Source organism: Cololabis saira, chromosome 1 (genome assembly GCF_033807715.1).
Source record: "Cololabis saira isolate AMF1-May2022 chromosome 1, fColSai1.1, whole genome shotgun sequence".
NCBI classification, from domain to species: Eukaryota; Metazoa; Chordata; class Actinopteri; order Beloniformes; family Belonidae; genus Cololabis; species Cololabis saira.
This window is the reverse complement of record NC_084587.1, coordinates 54964308-54983459: the sequence shown is the minus strand read 5'-3', so window position 1 is coordinate 54983459 and position 19152 is coordinate 54964308. Positions and strand designations below refer to the sequence as shown.

The 19152-nt window shown below is 43.6% G+C and overlaps 1 protein-coding gene across 2 annotated transcripts; it reads right to left on the bottom strand.

The window, feature by feature from the left end:
- Window positions 1-2472: 2472 nt before the first annotated feature.
- lgsn (lengsin, lens protein with glutamine synthetase domain) lies at window positions 2473-6065 on the bottom strand. Of its 2 annotated transcripts, none has more exons than XM_061727522.1 (4): window positions 5849-6065; window positions 4920-5628; window positions 4022-4188; window positions 2473-3832 (listed from the first exon to the last, which is right to left on the bottom strand). In XM_061727522.1, the coding sequence occupies exons 1-4, from the start codon at window positions 5870-5872 to the stop codon at window positions 2639-2641; spliced, it is 2094 nt and encodes a 697-aa protein (XP_061583506.1). In that variant the 5' UTR covers window positions 5873-6065; the 3' UTR covers window positions 2473-2638. The 2 variants fall into 2 exon arrangements, with proteins under 2 accessions (XP_061583506.1, XP_061583515.1); XM_061727531.1 differs by having other exon boundaries at window positions 4920-5607.
- Window positions 6066-19152: the final 13087 nt, after the last annotated feature.

Below are 19152 nucleotides of genomic sequence, written 5' to 3'. Positions count from 1 at the left end.
TGCTGCTTCCTGCACACTGGCCTTCATTCATGAAATCTTCACAAATCTATCAGTAGATCTTTCCCAAAACCCTACTCATGTGTATGTTCATGACTCCCAATCGTAAATGGGAAACATGCTCCTGCTACTCATTAATTAGCTTATATCCCTGTCCAGGGAGCACCACATAAGGAATGTAAAGATGATGGAAGAAAGATGAAAGATGATGGATGATGGATGTAAAGATGCATCCTCGTCCTGCATCTCCACCTGTGGACATGGCGGCACACATTAAAAGAGACGGATCAGGGCTCATACGTGATGGAAACAACATGCCTCCAAAGGAGTTGACTGCAAACTCTGAAGGGAATCTTGTACTAGTTATAAGCTATTATGTGTTACCTGCCTGCAATGTGGCAGCCAGGAGATGCATTACTTTTAACACTCGTTGTAAGAAACAACCTGAGGTTTAAATATGCAAAATGCCTATAAAAGTAATTGTTTTAACAACTAAACCACCCTCTCATTTAAACCAGTGAATGTAGAAATTGTAAATTCAGATGGTCTCTCTGTAGCAAATATTTCATCTCATCAGGAAATTGAGTCAGTTTCGCTTAAAAAAATTGAAAAAACACCAAGCCAAGATGTCACCATGCTCATTACACGCCAAACGAGAGAAACTCAAATGGATGCTAAATTAAGGGATTCTTTTTTTTTGTAAAAAAAATATATTTATCTGTCATCCAGTGCAAAATGATTCCTCCACCCACATTTTTATTTATTGATTTATTGTACTAATTCATAATTTCAAGTTGATCAAGCTGAGAGTGACTGCATTGAAGCAAATTCGTTATGTATACAGCAAGTTTTATTTATTATACGTGCCCAGAGTTAATTCTGAATTCGGTAAGCACTGCTTTAAGTACGCTGCGCCTGCTGCTTGGAACGCATTACAGAAAGCTCTACAGTTAAAGGAGCTCATCAACCGTGGATCCTTGAAAACTCATGTGAGAGGAATTGGAGCAGCTTCGTACCGCACTTGTTCTTGTTTTAATGTGAATCTGGATTCTTCATCCTATTGCTTTTATTTTGTTGCTGTGTGATTCCTGTGTGTGTCTTGTAATTGTTGCAACTAGGGATGCCCCGATACCGATACTGGTATCGGGGCCGACACTGCTCTCATATACTCGTACTCATACTCGCAAACATTCTCCGATACCACGCACCGATACCACGCACCGATACCGCTTCATTGTTGTTGTAGTTACTGGTTAGTGACTCTAGGGGGAGATGTTGAGCTGCAGTCAGTGTGGTGATGAGAAGAGAGTGATACATGAGTGAGACTGGCAGCGCCGTTTCAGGCAAGATTAATGCAGCGGGACGTCAGCAGTGTGGACATATTTGAAAATAAGGGACGACGACAGAAGCAAGGCAGACTGAAGCTACTGCTGCTAAGCTACGTGCTGCTAAGCTACGTGCTGCTAAGGAGTCAAGAGGAGGGAAGGAGAATACGTCGTTTAATACCAGCAACTTGATAAAACATCTCAAGACGCATCATAAAGCTGAGTATAAAATAACGGAGGCTCTAACCTGTTGTATATATACAAATGCATATATATAAATATATATATATATAGAGAGAGAGAGAGAGAGAGAGAGAGAGAGAGAGAGAGAGAGAGAGAGAGAGAGAGAGAGAGAGAGAGAGAGAGAGAGAGAGAGAGAGAGAGAGCACTGTCAGTTGTAGAAGACAAAGGATTTCACCGTCTTCTCAACGCACTCGAGCCTCCACATGATGTTTCATTGATGTTATATGTATGATATTTTCTTAAAGGAGCTTGAGGCTCCTTTTAAGAAATGAGACTCTTTAGCGCCACCCTTCGCCACGACGGCCGTTGGGGGTACTGCAGCCAACAGCGAAGCCGGCACGGGAGAACGGGGAGAACGCGCATGCAGCGTCATGTGACGTCACATCCGCAGGGCAGCGCGGGAAAAGCGGTCCCAGCCTTGCAGCACATTTTGCAGCACACAGCCTGTTCAAGGCACGGAGAGATACACTAGAGGGCTCATTCTTTTTGGTTTGGAACGCTTCATCTGACATTATTACTAGAAAAATTAAAACGTATACAATTTTTTTTCATAAATCCAGCCTCAAGCTCCTTTAAACGTGAAGACAGTGCCAGTGTGGAGACTTTTTATTTACACAGAAAGATTATTTTTTGTTTAATATAGTTATTCCACTAATTTTATTTATTTTTATTGAATTTATCTGTTGCAAATAAAACCTGTCTTGCAATTCATTGCATTTTTCATTACATTTTTACTCGGTGTGAAAAAAAATTGTATCCCTAGTTGCAACATTTCTATGCTGCTGTCTTGGCCAGGCTTCCCTTGAAAAAGAGGTCATTGTGTCTCAACGGGTCCAACCTGGTTAAATAAAGGCAATAATAATGTTTTTTTAAATACAGAACCATGATAGACCAGAAAACGTTTGGGGTTCTTATACCTTTATTCCAACCTTTGTCTGAAAAATACAGTCTTCATAATAATATGGTAACAAAGGTATCAACATTGAAATAAAAAAAGTTATTCTTTGCAAGCAGTGGTTTCTCAGGATACAGTTTATGTGGCAGGAGGAAGTATATTTCAACCAGAAAACCTACTAAATGAAATACTCAAGGCACTTGTTCCTCTCATCATCCAGTTCCTGGGTCTCAATCTCAAACTTTTTCATGGCAATGAAATACTGAACAAAAGGTTCTCCGAGGGTACTGCGAATAACGTGATCATCTCCCAAGGCCTCCAGAGCATCGTCGAGCTTTACGGGAATGGAAAACTCCCTCTGCTGGCCGGGGGCTTTGTTCAGACTGTTGTCCATGGTGAGGTTTCTCCTGATTCCATCCAGTCCAGCGGCCACGGTAGCAGCCAGTACAATATAAGGGTTGGCCATGGCTGAACCAAGCTTGTTGTCGATGTGTGCTTCCCTCCCACCATGACACTTTATGTTAAAAGAACTGCTGTTATCATTGGAGCCGCAGGTAGCGTACAGCATACGTTTGGGGTCTTTGATTGTCTTGGCTATGTGACTTCTGCAGCCAAGGCCAGGTGACATCAGGCAGCTCAGGGCAGCAGAGTGAGTAAGGAGCCCGGCCAGCCATTTTCTACCAATCTCAGACAACTCACCTGCCTTGTCACTACTGTGAAAGAGACTACGTCGCCCATTAGCATCCCACAGGCTATGAGAGAGCACCCCAGCATTGTAAAGCCCATCATCAGTGAAAAAGCTTGCAATGTAGCTATATTTACGAGCCATTTCTTTGATGCCAGTGCGGAAGGTGAAAGCACTATCAGCAGCCGCAATACCAAATTCTGGCCTCAAATTAATCTCCATCTGGCCGGGGCCGCTAGCAGAAGCAATACTGTCTATGTCTGCACCCATGCAGTACATGCTGTCCACTAGCTGCTGGAAGAAAGGCAGGTCATGGTTGCTGAGAAGGGTGGTAGCAGGGAACAGCAGTGTCTTTGGTCCAATCCGGTCAGGGGCTCCTAGAACACAACATTCGTAAGTGAAGGATGAGTGCAGCGAGAATCCCAGGCTCTGGAGCTGCCCCAGGAGTTGCTTAGCAATGAGTCGAGGCGAAGTGCGAAGTGGGTTTCCTGTTACGGTGCATGGGTCACAGATGACCCGTGCTGTCTGCTCTGCCCAGGGTAGGACCCTGAAGGTTGAAAGATCAGGTATCAGGAGGACATCACTACTGAAATTAGCTGTGCTGGCATGGTCCACTTCATTGCTCTTGGGGCTCAGGGTCAACTCCAGGTAGCTTCTCGGCATAGGAACCCCATATACTGCTTTCTCCTGTCAATACAACATACATGTTAAATACACATCCACACATTTCCTTTTAGAAACTACCATAAGAAGACCAACTGTCTGAGAAGTTTGTCTGGCATGTCATAAAAGAACCTACCTACAAAACCTCTACACTTGATGAATAATCTAATTTCATTATTGACATTAGAGAAGGACAAAGACAGCGTTCATTACGTGGAAGAAGCGGACAGGTACTGTCTTGGACCTGGACACCCCATGGAGATCAGTAGCCTCAAAGCGGACAAAGTTAATGTTTTCTCTAGCAATCTGCTGCTTGATCTGCTCCATGGCTGCAATGAACCGCTGGTTCCCAGAAAACTCCACTGTGTCGTTTCCGTTGTCTGTGGAAAGAAGTTGGAAAAGCCTTTTGACAACCCTTGATTTCAAATACTAAGAATCATGTCTGACATAAGTAAGCATGTTTTATTTCTGAAACGCAAAGCTCTGCAGGGTTTACTGAACAAAGGTAGGGAAGCTAATGTCTGATATATCAGATCTAACTGACTTGTTGTGCATGCTGGCATTAGTGATAGTTTATCCATGAGAGAGACAGGGCAAGGTTGTGCTTGCTGTTTGTGATTCGCTGGAATCCAAATCCTACTGTGGAACATTAACAGAATATTTAAATCAACTGTTGCCTTGATCTGACGTATCTCTCTCAAAAATGTTTCAGGAATATCTTTGGTAATCAAACATGTAGACCCTTATGCTGGGGGAAAATGCTGATTAATTCTACTGACATAAGTAACATATTTTAAACGGAATAAAGAAAGAATAAAAGATGCACAATTTTTCAAATGTAGAATACTTGAAAAGGAATCTGAACTGACTGATGGACGAAACCAGGTCAAGTCCCAAACTTCTAGGGTTGTATAATGAGGCGGGACTGAATGCCAGCAACTACAGTATTAACAGAGTAACCCAGTAATCCAGTAACCTCCAGTAATCCTGGAGTAATCTATGATTTATGATCAAATTACATTTATTTGCTAAGTTTATACTTGGCTAACACAAATATGTATTCATATAAATGAAGTATAAATTAGTGTTTTTTTACCAAGGCTTCACTAACCTGAATGAGAATCCCCAGTCTCTCCCCAGGAGCCGCTGCTTGAATGTGTGTGTGTCCTGACTTCAGGCTGCCTATTTGTGTTGGCAGTAGACCTGAATGAGCTGGATGAATCCATGGTCGAAGCAGGCTGAATAGATGTGCTCTCTCTGGACCTGGGCCCCCTTCTGGAAGCATCAGTTTGAGGTTTGAAGGTGCTAAACGGCCTATGAGGGTTTCCATCATCCTGCCGTCCATTGGGTCCTCCCCCACTACCATTACTGCTCCCATGAAGATAAGTATAAGGACTCCCTGGTTTGCCATCATCTCCTCCTCGAATGTTGAGCAAAGGACTTTCCCTAAGGACTGTCTTCAGCTCCTCCATGGTCTGCCGGGGTACACCCATATCACGAAAGGACACCCTGGGTTGAGATGAGGCATCTCTTGTCCAGTCCTCTCCACTGGGAGACTCGTCAATACTGGAATCATGAACTTCCTCTAAAGGCCTGGGAGGCAGAGGACCAATGGAGATAACTGTGGGGACATCTTGGGGTATATGAGTGGTGATCGGAGAATGGATGATGGATGGACCTTCTCCTCTGGGGCTCGAGTCCACAGGAGGTGCATTTTTCCCAGTTACCCTCACTCCCTTCTTGTTGCCTATGCTCATCCCTGTGCCATCTATTTGGTCTTTACTTCTGCTTTGGCCCTCCTGGAAAACATTAAGTGGGGTCTATCACAGGAATGGTAAGAGATAACCAAGTTTGTTTGAAGAGGATTAGTCGAAATTCTAAGGAATTATATCTGTAAGGCAACACATTAAAGGGGAGGAAAAACTCATCTATCAAACTCATCTAATCAAAGTGCAAGCTCTAATATGAATTCAGAAATTCTGTATCCACCCAAAGTATTTTCAAAATCAATTCAAATAAAAAAGGTAAATGTTGAGTTACCTTGAAATCTTCAGAGTCATTCATTTCTTTCTTTGGAATAATAAATAGGGAATTGCAATTTGATAGCCCTCCTTTGGAGGCAGAGCTTCACTCGCACATTAATTTTTATAGACAATTGGTACAATGGTGATGGATTAGAAAATTCTGTCTGACCCCAAACATCCACTGGAGTGCAGCTCGAAACTGGCACCGACCTGCTGCTGGTAGAGACTGAGCCCCGGAAGCTTGGAGCTCATTGGCTGCCGGAGGGGACAATTCAGTGAAGCTTTTGTGTCATTTCAGAGTGAAACTGCAGAGATCAGCACTTCTGCGTAGGCTTCCAGAAAGCTATAGGAGCAAAACTATTTATTCCAGAGAGTTAAAACCACTCATCTATGAAGCTTGGACAATAGCTGTTCTCATTGATAGTTGTGCCATTGAAGAAGAACTTAATGAAATTACCTTCAGTGAACAAGGTGTTTCTTAATAGGAAGTAAAAATGTTTGTTTACAGGCAAAAGAGGCAGTTTAAAAGTTCAATAGATATCAATCAGTCTGAAGCGCATACTCATACCACTGCTTAATATGGAACACATTATAAAATGTATAATATAGCATATACCTCTTACGCCCTGAATTTTTTACAGTTACATAGTATGTGACTTTAAAAAAAACTACTTTACAGAACTACTTTACAGAAATATTCCTTGTCTCATTATCACTATCTACTTTTTATGTAGACTACAAAAACATTTCTTTTCAGTATGGATTAAATTGAAGTGAATAAAAAGTGAACTGAACTAAATGTAATTGAACGGAATTGAACAGAATTGTCTGTGGAACTAGCTTTAACTCCAATCATTTAGATAAGTGTTTTCTATATGACGTTATTAATCAGTCAGATTGTTGCAGAATAAATTATGTCTACTCTTTACACAGTTGCTTCAATTCATTGAGGTTTGTGGCGTGTGGTTCTGGCTCAGCTATAGAGTGAGCTGCTGGGCAGCAGTTGAGGTGACAGCGGCAGAAAAGACCAGCTAGGGTTCCTAAAATTGCCAATTTCTAAAATCATGGAATTGGTTAGCTGGTCTCTCAGCACAATTGACCAAATTCACTCGACGAGAAGACCAGGCAAATGGGAGCCTTTTGTCCCGACGGGACGTTTGCTGCTGGATAGACGATGGACTCCTGCAAGACGTGGAGGATCGTGCGTCTGTCCATACTGTCAGTGGAGGATGTTGAAGATTCCTTCATAATTGGATTTCTGATAACAGGATTTCTGCTTTTGGAGCTGGCATATTGGAAAATTCGGAAAATCTCGACAGCTATTCTGGCACTTTCAGAGCTGCCTGGTGCGCCTGAAGGGATAAGCTCTGCGACCAACACTCAGACTGAAATGTTGTGTGAGCAAAATCGCAAACTGGATGTGCTTCTTGAACAGAATCGCAGGCTAGCTGCGGTTGAACTCATTGGCAGGATGGAAAAGACTTTGGAGAAGTTGGAAGCTCAGCTTGGTGGAAATTGACCTTGGCGGGCCAGTCTAGTCACAATCTCCCTGGATGAATGAAAACAAGATGCTCTACTCCCACTAGCCCTCCCCTTCCCCTCAGGACAACTGTGGACCTTTATCAGAACTGTACCGAGCTGGCTGATAACATCAAGTACAATGGCTGAGGAGTAGATCTGGAGCATAGTTCACAGACTTACCGCTCATACAAACACGCACACATGCACATAATGATAAATACACCTCCCTCGTTATTCAATGCCTTGACTCCCTCCATATCACCCCTCCCAATACAGTAAACCAGGCTAAAAAGGCTGCGCCAGGACGCAGCGGCGATCGCCCAAGAGACCTGTACTGGGCTAAAATGGAAAAGGTGAAACACATCTTTCATAACAGACACTTTAAAGAGTACAAGAGACTTCCTTTCATCTTAAACTATCTGTTTCAAATTCATTTGAAGAAATATTTTGTAACCTTTATGAAGCGTTGTTTAGCTGTCATCAGCAAATGGTATCAGCAAATCCTAGTTGTCTCTATTGTCTTCTCCAACAACTAGTAGTTTAGTATTGCTTACAGCACTATGTCCCACATAAATAATGTGAATGATTAAATTAACACAAAGGCTTGCCAGTCTTACACAATCCAAGAAATGAAGAAAATGTCAGTTTCTTGACTGACCACTAGGTTCTGGCTGCAATAGCGAGTCAATTTCTATTGGCCTCCATGTTAAACCGTCCAACTTTGCAACAGAAATAAACATACAACATAGTTCCAAAAAAAAATGTTGGTCTCCATAGCTACATTTTTGACCCACGACAACTCGGTGGTAAAAAAAGTGGAAAAAAAGTAAAGAATGTATATATAAAAAATAAATTAAAAAAATATACTTAAAATCAAAAAGGGAGGGGGGCTTTCCTTTCACTGCCATCCTACCTGCCTCTTGCCGGGGCTCCCGGTCGGGCAACTGGAGTCTGGAGGGGGCCTCCTGCTGGTGGGGGCCTCCTGCTGGTGGGGGGCTCCTGCTGGTGGGGGCCTCCTGCTGGTGGGGGTCTCCTGCTGGTGGGGGCCTCCTGCTGGTGGGGGCCTCCTGCTGGTGGGGGCCTCCTGCTGGTGGGGGCCTCCTGCTGGAGGGGGCCTCCTGCTGGTGGGGGCCTCCTGCTGGTGGGGGCCTCCTGCTCGCTTCCTTGACGCCCCGGTCTGACCTCACCCCTCATTGCAATACATAAATGACCAATTCTAACTCTAATAATTATTCCTGGCATTATCATGATGTATTGTTTCATAGTGTATTGTTATATTAAGTTATGAAATCTCATGGGATGTTAAACTATAGTATTTTTATATTGTATATATTATAGTATGGTGATACCATTTGGTTATATGTTATGTTTTATAAAAATTATGTTATATTAGGATATTACTATATTATTATGCTATATTTATATGATATCGTGCTACACCACTATATATGATAATTATTTATTTGTTTACTCTCAAATTAATATTCTCAATTTATGTATCTACTTTCATCATCTTATTTACACACACACACACACACACACACACACACACACACACACACACACACACACACCTGATGTCATCTTTTGTCGTTGTTTGCAATGTATGTTAATAAATAAATAAAGAAAAAAAATAAAAAAAACTCCACAGGTGGTGAATTTTGATGCATGTCATCAGGTAGATAATATAAAACCACAAAAATGTGTATTTACAAGCTTCATCTTTTGATTGAGAGTCAAAGTCTATGCTGTCAAAGGGTTAGCCATCGGTAAAGTACTTGGCACCATCAGAGAACTTGACTTCGGAGCTATAAAAAAAGATTGAGATAATATTGTAATATTGTATTTTCTGTTAGTTTGCATCATGTTCAAGTTTAATTTTAACCGCTCACCGCACCACAAGCTAAGTGTCAACAGTAAGCGCTCTCATAGGTCAATGTCAGTGTTGATAATGTTGTTTCTAAGACAACTAGCCAGAAATTAATAGCTCAAAACCATGGTGACACAACAACTTTGAATTTTGACACAAATGTTTTACTGTATTGTTTGTTCATAAAACTCTAGGCAAACTACATAGTTTGTGAACAAAGAGCATCTGCAGCTGGAAGTCATTTGAATGTGACTGTTAGCATTACTTTTTATTTTTATCTTGTTTGCTTCTGTGTTCCCTCACCACACACAAAGCACTACCCAGCTGTCTACAGAAGCCCTTTTAGCTTAAACATGTGGAATCCATCCCACGGTTGAGTTGAAAAAGGTTGCAGATCATTCACAAGACAAACGGACAGCGCCGGAGTCCGATGCTAGTTGTACCAAGACTCTTTGAGGAGGTAAAGGAAGTCTTAAACAAGGTCAACACAACAACCAGAGCAGATACTAGCTGTGTCCCAATTCAGGGGCTGCGTCCTTCGAGGGCTGGATTTGAAGGCCGATTACGTCACAGCGCCGCGCCGAAGGCTCTCCCATTTCGAAGGCTCCTTCAAATGCAGCCCACAAATGCAGCCTTCTTTTCCCGCTGTTTGAAGGATCCATCGGTTGTATCCTCCGCGGCCCACCATATCCCAAGATTCATTGCGCACAGTCAGAAAAATATTTATTTCCAGAAAAATATTTTCAGATCCAAATTTTTTCAGAAAAATATATTATTTCCGCCGGCGGACACGCCTCTCTTCCTCCTCCAACAAAATGAAAAAAAAACAAAAACAAAAACAAAACTTCTGGCTCCATTTCTTTTTTTTTTTTTTGGTTCTTTCTTTCTTTTCTATCGTGTTTTCTTTCTTTCTTTCTACTTTGTTTAGTGACGTAGGACAAGGGCGGGAACAGCTGGTGACGCAACCAGGAAATCCCCCACAGGCTAGACCGTCTCATTTCACTAGCGTCCATCCAGCCTTCGGTATGGTCTTCGAAGGTCTTCGAAGGGCTTCGAAGGCCTACGAAGACCGCGTCCTCAGAAGGACCCAGCCCCTGAATTGGGACACACCTACTGTGTTCACACTAGTCGCCTTTCCATTACCACCAGAATTATGCAAAACCTAAATATCGTAAAGAAAAACCTGCAATGGAAACACCCAAAATTCAAAAGAAACTGTCAAATACTGCTAAAACCTTTTTACCCTTTCATGAGGTGGTTTTTCGGAAAGTTGATAGTCCAGTTTAATGTAATGGAAAGACTTTCATAACATGCTTATGAATGTGGTCGAAAACGCAGATCTTCGGTTATGTGTGGCAGGTTTTTTTTTAAAAAAACGATGTAATGTGGATACAAATTATTTTATAAACGGAGGGGGGAAATATTCGGTTTTAAAAATACCCGGCTACATGTGTACATAGCCAGAGATGCAAAGAGGGAACTAGGAAAGTTATGCTCATAAAAAGAAAAATGTTAAATTGAAACACTGGTCTCAATTTCAAAATTGCTGCTTTTGTTTAGCAAAAAAATGAAATGGAAACCCACCTACTGATCAAAATAAACCGCAGTCATGATCCTTTGGGTTGATCTAGTGCCAGTGAAAAAACACCTTAAGGGTACTGTAGCAATGCTCGCTGCTACGGGGTCACCAGACAGGACAGCAGACACAGGGCTTTGTGCAGAAAACATTCTTATTCTTGTTCAGCAGAGACACACCAGCACCTTCAGCAGAGCTGCAGTCGAGCTCCGCTCTGCTTCCTTCCTCTTCCGTCTCCAGGGCCCGCACACTACTGAAATATACAGAGCGTGATTAGACACACCTGTGCACCATCAGCTGTTCCAGCCGCGTCACCTGTGCGCCACTCCCCCTCACTCCCTCTCTCCCCTGCAGACCACGCCCCAATCCTGCACCCTGCCACAGGTACATTCAAACCAGATTTGTTTGGTTCACCTTAAATGGATCAGGATTCATTTGTTTGGAATGTCTGGTTTATTTGGGGAGGCGTATCTGTGCAATCAAACTCGGTTGCAGGTCAAATAAGAGAACTTTGGTTCTCCTACAATGTTGGTCTCAGCCTACTTTTAGTGGACCAAATGCAGGGTGTGAACTACAATGCAGGACAATATGGAAAACGGAAACTGATGTTGCCCTGCATCAATCAATCAATGAGCAGGGTTTCTTCTTCATGGTTTCTCTTGTCCTCTCCTTCAGTAACTCTTGATGCAGTACCACCACAGGTGAAGAGACGAATACATTATTTCAAGTTTGTTTTGTTTAACAAAGTGCAGTGTGAAAGCAAACTCCAATCAACTGAATGTTGCAACCCCAAATGAACTGGGTACCCAGTCATATCAAGTCTACGAGACTATTAGATATATATATATATATATATATATATATATATATATATATATATATATATATATATATATATATATATATACATAGACCCTCTTGCTGTCACTTGGTTGTCACATAAATCATCACCGCTCTGTTCTGGAGTTTGTTTTGTAGGTTGATTAGCCATCACTAGTTTATCTGGATCTCAAAGTCCCACAGGATTTTCACTCTTTCATTCTCCACCACCTGTGGAGGTGTCTCCCACCCCCCACCTTGACTTTGGGACTTCCAGCCAGATTCAGTGCAGATGTTTCTGTGTACACTACAATCACTACTTGGTTGTGTCTTTCCATGTATGCTATAATTGCCAGCATCTTTCATCTGGCTATCATGTGTTGGATTGTCTCTGGGGCATCTTTGCACAGTCTGCATCTGGGATCTTGTCTGGTGTGGTACACCCTGGCCTTTTTCGTGCTTGTGCTCAAGGCCTGTTCTCGTGCTGCCATAATTAATGCCTCCGTGCTGTCCCTGCACTGCACTGAATTTCTGGTGTCTGAGACATTCACTTAGCAGCTCATCCTTAGGGGCCATCTTCTTGATTTATTCCTGGATCTTTGTTGTTGTTTCATCCTGGATGGTGGCTTTGGCGGCCTCCCTCTTTCTGCTCTGTGTAGAGTCTCATGGTGCTGAACTTGCGACGAAATCATCTGTGCATCATGAGGAGCTACCCTATGTTTATATAAGTTTCTCCCACCTCTTCCTGTGGCCAGGTTACTATGCCAGCAGGTTACCATATTACTGGCAGGGCATATGTGTTGATGGCCCAGGCTTTGTTCTTTCCATTCAGCCTGCTCTTCAGGATCTGCCTTACTCTCTTCAGGTACTTGTCTGTGGCCAACTTTCTTGCAGCCTCCTTATAGTTGCCATTTGCTTACGGAATCCCCAGGTATTTGTAGATGTTCTGAACATACAATTTACTGCCCTCTGGTAGCTCAACCACCTCAATTGTAATAATTTTGCCCCATTTGAAGACCATTCAAGCGTATTTATCCAGCCAAAAGTACATTCCGATATCTCTGCTGTATATCCTAGTGAGGTGGGTCAGTGAGTCCGTCTTACTCACTCTTAGCATACAGCTTGATGTCATCCATGTAGAGAAGGTGGCTGATCATTGCTCCACTTATGAACCGGTATCCATCTCTGAGATGATCTGGCTGAAAGGGTCCAGGCCTATCCAGAACAGCAGTGGGGACAGAGCATCTCCTTGGTATATGCCGCAGTTCAGGGCTGCCGCAAGGGGTGTGCAAACCGTGCGACCGCACGGGGCCTCGCGCCCCAAGGGGCCTCGCGCTATGGGCCGTTTTTTTTATTTATTTTTTTTTGTAATTTTTTTTTTTTCGTTTTTTTTTTTTTTTTTCGTTTTTTCCCTTATAAATATCAACAGTCACGTTCCATTACAGACCTAAATGTGTACTAGTCTGTGCATATCAATAAATATATGTGCAGTGTCTGTTGTTCAATACAACTGATCAGACCAAGCGCAGACACAAGCTGCTCTGATCCAGACGGTGGAGTTGGAACAAACTGTCACACAATGTCGAGAGAACAAGACAGATTCAGGAAATTTCGATCAGGGAATGAAAAAAGAAAAAACTAAAGAAAATAGGAGAGTTTAATGCCTCTCTGAAAGGCTCGTTTGATAAATTTGAAAAATCACCAATCCGACCGGGTCTCAAGCAGCCGCCGGGGCCCCGCGTCTAGGCAAGCCCAATGATGATGAGGCAGGGGAAGGTATCCAGTATTTTTCTAATTGGAGATTTAAAATTGCCCATATAGACACCCGATCCGACCCGAAAAACCCAAAAATTTCGCTCGCTACGCTCACGCGCGAGGGACCCCCCCCCAGCCATTTCGCACAGGGCCTCGCAAATCTCCCAGGCGGCTCTGCCGCAGTTGATGGTGACTTGTGCATTTGGTTTTGAGTGAGCCTCTAGAGTAGTCTTTCACAGTCCCGTCGAGCCGTTGATGAAGGCTCTCAGTGTCCTATTAATGTTGTCCAGCTCCAAGTCTTCCAGTATCCACGTATATATATATATATATATATATATATATATATATATATATATATATATATATATATATATATATATATATATATGTGGACATCCCAAAGTTGCTCTATTCATTGAGATGTGGTGACTGTGGAGGCCATTTGAGTAGTGTTTCTACTCTACTCATTGTCATGTTCAAGAAACCAGTCTGAGATGATTCACACTTCACACTTTATGACATGTTATCCTGGTGGAAGTAGCCATCAGAAGATGGTACACTGTGGTCATAAAGGGATGGACATGGTCAGCAACAACACTCAGGTAGGCTGTGGCACTGACACGGTGCTCAATTGGTAGGCTACTAATGGGCCCAAAGTGTGCCAGGAAAACAGCCCCCACACCATTACACCACCACCACCAGCCTGAACTATAGATACAAGGCAGGATGGATCCATGCTTTCATGTTGTTGACGCCAAATTCTGATCCTACCATCCGAATGTTGGAGCAGAAACCGAGACTCATCAGACCAGGCAACGTTTTTCCTTCTGCTGTCGTCCAGTTTTAGTAAGGCTGTGTGAATTGAAGCCTAAGTTTCCTGTTCTTAGCTGACAAGAGTGGCACTCGGTGTGGTCTTCTGCTGCTTTTGCTTCATGCTTCCTTACAGTGCACACGCTTCCTCTGCTTGCTCTGTGCTTTCTTTGCTTATTTTATTGATTTTTTTTGCTGATTTCTTCCCTTTTCTCCATATGAGCTTACCTGCAATAGCTTCTGGACACGTATAAATCTCTGGGATTAAAGTGTTTTTGACAGAAACAGCAACATTTTTTATATATTTTTTTTTTATTATTATTTTCAGTGCTACGTTTGCGTGGCCTACACACAGCTGAAGCCTGATTTACAGTGTCTGGGAACCTAGCACTCAGCTAAAGCTAAATAGCCTGGAAAGGTGCTAACCGTTGGGCTAACGAACTGAAACGGGACTTCATCTGACTATTAAAGACAGTGTGATCTCTGAATGCAGCTGTATTCATCAGTGTACCTGTACCACCCATCTGAAGAGGAGAGGAAAGATTCAGCAGGTTGTTGGCACCAAGGACGGATTATCATGACCACGGGCCCTGGACACAAACTCGCTATGGGCCCCTACCTACAATAATATCCTACGTGCACGGTGCTTGCCCTCCCCAATCACTCAGTTTGGTCACACAATGGCGCAGAGAATCCACAATCACACCGTGTGATTGTGGATGGCGGAGTGGCGGAGTGGCGGAGCGCGGGTCTCAGTACAGAGGGGGCGGAGCATTCTCCATGGGCCCTTATGATAGTCATTTTAACGTTCAACAACACCTCATCCTACCCATCAAACAACATTTATTCTCACTTTTATTGAGCTAAGCCTATAGGACTATGCTGCAGAAAGCAGAGTAAAGTCACAAACTTGTTCAGAAGAACACACACACACACACACACACACACACACACACACACACACACACACACACACACACACACACACGGCCTGACAGCTGTCAATCACACGCCGCTGAAAACTCAGATAGTCACGGACTGACTCAGTTCCATCTTTGATACAGCTTAAATACAAAAAAAAAACATTACACAATCTATTTAGATCGATATAGACACAGCGGTCTATAACATCATTTCTGAGCTCTATAACAGAGAATAGACTCAGCGGTCTAGTTGACAACAACACAAAGCTCATTCAAATAGGCCGGTGGTCAAGAATACCACGACATTCTGATAAAGAAATTATTTATGAAGGTTACACTGACTCACCAATGGTAGTTGACTCTTCCATAAAACGTTGTACATGCTTAGTCCTCTTTTAAAGTTTAGCGCTCGTCTCCTTCATGGTTGCAAATTTGCCGAGTCGGCAAATTGGCTCTAACTGTTAAGGCTGATTTATGGTTCCGCGTTACACCAACGCAACGCCTGCGGCGTAGGGTACGCGGCGATGCGCGGAGGCTCTGCGTCGATTTAACGCGGAACCATAAATCAGGCTTTCCAGCCAATCAGCGTTGGCTCACGGCCCTGATGCGTTCAGGACAGTTGTAAAGTAAGAATTAGTCTACACTGGCCGCACAATGCACATTTTATCGTAATTATAGCCTACAATTTACGATTATATATGAACGTATCACACAAAACGGGGCCCTATCATTGGGCCCTATGAGCTTGTAAATTTATTTTAATTTACACATAAAAAAAAAACAAAATGTTTGAAAGCCGAGGGCCCCCATTGGCTCCAGGGCCCTGGGCACACGCCCACTTTGCCCATGCAGTAATCTGTCTATGGTTGGCACTGAATAAATGGTTTATAGCAACATGTGCTGACCGCTCTGTGCCAAGGCTGAGATAAACGAGGAGTTATCTTATAGAGAAGAACAAACAAAGCCCAGCAGAAACCTTGAGAAGGAACTCCATGTGCCCCCATCGGGAGAGAGTTTCAGAAAGGAGAGACACCAGAGGCAAGAAGAGGGGTCCTTATTTATCCCCAACCCTCTCAACAGCACCAATGACCAGGACCAGGGAACAAGAGCTTCCCCGGCCCCCAAAACCCCTAACCGGTCATCATGCTCCTCCCCCTCCCCTTCTCCCTCTTCCCCTCATCTGAAATTCACTGAGCATATGATGGAGCTGGTCAATGCTGGGCTCAGATCTACCCCTCAGCACAATCCCTTCCCCCCACCAGAGCGGCAAAAGGTTCACCACCGAGTCCCACCCCCACCAGGGCAGTCAAAGCTACGGCGTCCAGCCCACCCCCTCATGTCCCTCGACACCTCCATCAACTTCTGCCTCCACAGTCTGATGTCTGATGTGTGGAGGGTCTGGGCTGCAATGATTATGACAGTCGTGACTTTTCCCAAGGCAAGCTGGGACCCCGTTTATTAGAAAGTTTTAACATTTCTCAACTTTTGGGTTAAAGAAGGAGAAATGTTGCCCAGTCAAAACGCAGAGAGCTGCTCTCTAAAAGATCTTTAAATATAGTGAACATATCTTGTGCGCCACAGACTGTTCCCAAACTCGAGGGAGCAAATAATAATATCTCTTATACACTTAAGTTGGCTTTATTAGGGCCCGAGCACTTGCAGTGCGAAGGCCCTATTGTATCTGTAGGAATTCTTCTTCTTCTTCTTCTTCTTCTTCTTCTTCTTATTGTTCTGACAAAAGGAAGGCCTTTTTGCCCCCCTAAACGTGCCCAAAAAGTCACCAAATTTTGCATGCAAGTCAGGCCTGGCGAAAAATTTGATATTTAATGGTTTGCATTAATGGGCGTGGCAAAATGGCTCAACAGCGCCCCCCGGAAAACTTTGTGCCTCAAGCCCCACAATGCGGTTTTTCGTACATGCACGAAAATCGGTACACACCTGTATCATGGCCCAACTTAAAGAAAAGTCTCTGGGCGTCATGTCGAGAAACCGAACAGGAAGTCGGCCATTTTGAATTAATCGTGTCATTTTGGCGAAATTTATGCCTTCCTTCGGCAGTTAATACGGCCCGAACCGTAACGTGCACCCAGGTGTGTTATACATCAAAATGTGCGTCTCCATCCTCCGACACCACGCATTACTTTTCTCTTTCAAAAGCGTTACCGTGGCGACGCTAGACGCCGAAAAGCGCGCCCACCCTTCATCTGATTGGTTCAGACAGAGAAAACTTTGTGCCTCAAGCCCCACAATACGGTTTGACGTACATGCACGAAAATCGCTATACACCTGTATCATGGCACAGCTTAAAGAAAAGTCTCTTGGCGCCACGGCCGAAACCGAACAGGAAGTCGGCCATTTTGAACATTCTGAATTAATCGCGTAATTTTGGAGCAATATATGCCATTCCTTCGAGAATTAATACGGACCGAACCGTATCGTGAACCCAGATGTGTTATACATCAAAATGTGCGTCTCCATCCTGCGACTACACGCATTACTTTTCTCTTTCAAAAGTGTTACCGTGGCGACGCTAGACGCCAACAAGCGCACCCCCCCTTCGTCTGATTGGTCCATATTTGATAGTTCCCCAAAAGGCACCAAATTTGGCACGCAAGCCAGGCCTGGCGATAAATGTGATATTTCATGGTTTGCATTAATGGGCGTGGCAAAATGGCTCAACAGCGCCCCCCGGAAAACTTTGTGCCTCAAGCCCCACAATACGGTTTGACGTACATGCACGAAAATCGCTATACACCTGTATCATGGCACAGCTTAAAGAAAAGTCTCTTGGAGCCATGGCCGAAACCGAACAGGAAGTCGGCCATTTTGAAATCTGATTGGTCCATATTTGATAGTTCTCCAAAAGTCACCAAATTTTGCATGCAAGACAGACTTGGCGATAAATTTGATATTTCATGGTTTGCATTAATGGGCGTGGCCTAACGGCTCAACAGCGCCCCCTAGAATACTTTTCTCTGCCATAACTTTTGAATGGTTTGACATAGGAAGTTGTGGGTGGTGTCATGGGACTCTGTATGGAGTTGTTGAGCTTCGTTGGCCTTAATTAGCCCCGCCCCTTCTTCTGATTGGTTGTCCCGATTTTCTGCTATATCTTTGGAATGGTTTGACATAGAGAGTCGTGGCTGGTGTCATCAGATTCTTTATGGAGTCCTTGACCTTCATTGGCCTGAATTAGCCCCGCCCCTTCTTGTCATTGGTTGTCCCTTTTTTCTGCTATAACATTTGAATGGTTTGACATAGGAAGTCGTGGGTGGTGTCATGGGACTCTGTAATGAGTTCTTAAGCTTCGTTGGCCTTAATTAGCCCCGCCCCTTCTTCTGATTGGTTGTCCCGATTTTCTGCTATAACTTTGGAATGGTTTGACATAGAGAGTCGTGGGTGGTGTCATCAGATTCTGTATGGAGTCCTTGACCTTCATTGGCCTGAATTAGCCCCGCCCCTTCTTCTGATTGGTTGTCCCTTTTTTCTGCTATAACTTTTGAATGGTTTGACATAGGAAGTCGTGGGTGGTGTCTTTTCTGATATGCTTATGGGGGGCGGTGGCCGTGAGTGCGAGGGCCCGTTCATCGCTGCTTGCAGCTTTAATTAAATGTTAGGTCTTTAGCTGGAAAAATGATTTTTATCACCGAACACACCCTGGATTTTATGTTTTTAACTTAACCTTGGTTAGACCAAAATAACAGTGGAGCTGTTCTCATGGACCCCTCCTGGTTATAGTTTTATCAGTGACGCCTGAGCTGTTAACCCTTGGAAGTTTTCAGTCTTTTGAATACGTGGCTGTACAGCTGAAGGCTTCATTCAGAGTCCTGTTTCTGAATGTTTACAGGCCCCCTAAATACTGTGCAGACTTTTTTGATGACCTCAGTGAACTGCCGTCTACGACCTGTGTTGATGGTGACCGTGTAATTATTGTTGGTGATTTAAGCATCCATGTGGACAACCCTCAGGACAAATAAACAAAAGATCTGAGTAACACTCTGGACAACTTTGGGTTGACTCAGCATGAAACAGCGTCCACGCACGAT